At 33.3% G+C, this 2,259-nt stretch overlaps 1 protein-coding gene across 1 annotated transcript; it reads left to right on the top strand.

Moving 5' to 3' along the window:
- The first annotated feature begins 706 nt into the window (after positions 1-706).
- LOC100754169 (olfactory receptor 4K14) lies at positions 707-1,627 on the top strand. Its single transcript, XM_027421021.1, has one exon. The coding sequence runs from the start codon at positions 710-712 to the stop codon at positions 1,625-1,627; it is 918 nt and encodes a 305-aa protein (XP_027276822.1). The 5' UTR covers positions 707-709.
- The last annotated feature ends 632 nt before the right edge of the window (positions 1,628-2,259 follow it).

Genomic DNA, 2,259 nt, shown 5'->3' with positions numbered 1-2,259 from the left:
CAGAGAAAGGAGCTTTCATGAATAAGTGATTCAAACTATTACGTGATATCTCACCATTTAGAGTTGAAAGTCTGTAAGCATATGACAATATGTGATCCATAATTGTTCAGAGATACACTCTGAAGGATGAGTTCAATGTTCAAGAAAAAAACATAATGCTAAAAGCATGACATGAGCACATGGATTACCAATTTATTTGATGAACCACTTTTACCATATATTTTAATGAATTTATTCGATTCTGTCTGTTCAGACATAGTAAAAATTAATTTCATGCTTGGGAATTTTATGTTCATGTTTAAAATATGTCAATGGGTTTTCATTTTGGTACAATGACACTCAAGTGGAGGCTGTAAATATATCTCAGATATTCATTGAAGAGAATTACCTCTGAATCCATGAAAAAGCTAGATTTAAAGCTTGAGAAATGTAAACAGAATGTTTTGTACAAATATTTTTAAACAATATATTCATTTACATACATAGACAGATTATATTTCAGATGTGTAAAGATTTTCCTGTATTTAGGAAAATTTCCTGATTAGGGAGGACACACACACATACACACACAAAGTTATTTTAAATTTGACTGGATACAATACTACAATATAATTTGTATTCTTCTTACTTGACTAAGAACATTAAGCTATTATTTCTATTTCAGGAATTCTTAGGCTCTGTCTCAACCCATTGGAGCACAGTGAACTAAATGGAAGAAGCAAACCAGACTGTGGTATCTGAGTTTATTTTTCAGGGGCTTTGTACATCAAGGGTGCTACAGATCTTCCTCCTGCTGCCATTTTCCACCCTCTATCTGATGATTGTTGTAGGAAACCTGTTTGTCACAGCTTTAATCATCACTGACCATCGTCTCCAGTCTCCTATGTACTTTCTGTTAGCCAATCTGTCCTTTATTGATTTTTGCCTTTCATCAGTTACGACACCCAAACTGATCATAGATCTCATAAAAGATAATAAAATCATTTCCTTTGGGGGCTGCATGAGCCAGATCCTCTGTGTACATTTGTTTGCAGGGGGTGAGATGGTGCTTCTTGTAACAATGGCCTATGACCGCTATGTGGCCATCTGCAGGCCACTCCACTATACCAGCATCATGGACAGACAGAAGTGCATCTGGCTCATTTTGATATCATGGATCATTGGATTTGTGCATTCTGTGAGTCAGCTGATCCTGATTTTGGAGCTACCTTTCTGTGGACCTAGAGTGATAGACAGCTTTTTCTGTGATATTCCTTTGGTAATGAAATTGGCCTGCACGAATACTGATACTCTGGGAATCGTGATAAATGCTGAAAGTGGAGTTTTAGCAACAATCTGCTTCATTCTCTTGCTGATATCTTACACTTACATTCTATTAACTGTCCAGCATCACTCTAAAGATGGCTCATCAAAGGCACTCTCTACCTGTACATCCCACATCATAGTGGTTGTGCTGTTCTTTGTGCCTGTCATTTTCATCTATCTATGGCCAGTAAATATCACCTCTGTAGACAAGTTTCTTGCTGTATTTTATTCAGTCATCACACCTCTCCTCAATCCAGCAATCTATACACTGAGAAATAAAGATATTAGGAATGCTATAAAGAAGCTGATAAATCATATGTGAGTTCTGAAATAATTTTTATACATCTTATGTTATTGGCAAATTAACTGTATACACACCATTTTATCCGCATGGAAATTGAATTGTATAATAATTCCTTTGGGGAATTTATAGTAGTAATTAATATGTGGTTATTAAAATAGGCATCAGAAAAACATATTCAAAATCGTAAGAATCATAGTCTTACCATTTAGAATGAATAATTGTTCTGTGTAATTTTCTTGCATGTATTGAAGTTTAGATGATAATAATTTTGCTAAAATAATGATCACATATTACACATTATCTGTGTTCTCAAAATTGTTCAAATCACTTTATCTAAATTGTTATCAATAAAATCATCTTTAAATTTCTTATCAGTCTTACCAACTTTAAAAGTATGGCATTATATGCCAACCCAAATTCTGTCTTTGTAATAGAAGATATTGAAGATATTTGTGAAGACCTCATCCACTTGGAAATCAAAATGTTAAATAAATCAAATCCTAATGCTATTTGTCTCACATTGATAAGATCTCTGTCAGATTTCAAGTCTTAATTCTTCATATGAATTCAGAATTTTCCTATATTTTTCCTTAACTAAAAGGACAATTTGTTTATAATATTTGAATATACTTTTCTCAGTTCACAAATTA

Source organism: Cricetulus griseus, chromosome 6, assembly GCF_003668045.3.
Source record: "Cricetulus griseus strain 17A/GY chromosome 6, alternate assembly CriGri-PICRH-1.0, whole genome shotgun sequence".
Classification (NCBI taxonomy): Eukaryota; Metazoa; Chordata; class Mammalia; order Rodentia; family Cricetidae; genus Cricetulus; species Cricetulus griseus.
The sequence above is the reverse complement of the archived record's forward strand: the minus strand, read 5'-3'. Positions and strand labels throughout refer to the sequence as shown.

Coding starts and splice junctions, on each gene's coding strand:
- LOC100754169 (XM_027421021.1), top strand. CDS start 710: ATGGAAGAAGCAAACCAGACTGTGGTATCTGAGTTTATTTTTCAGGGG.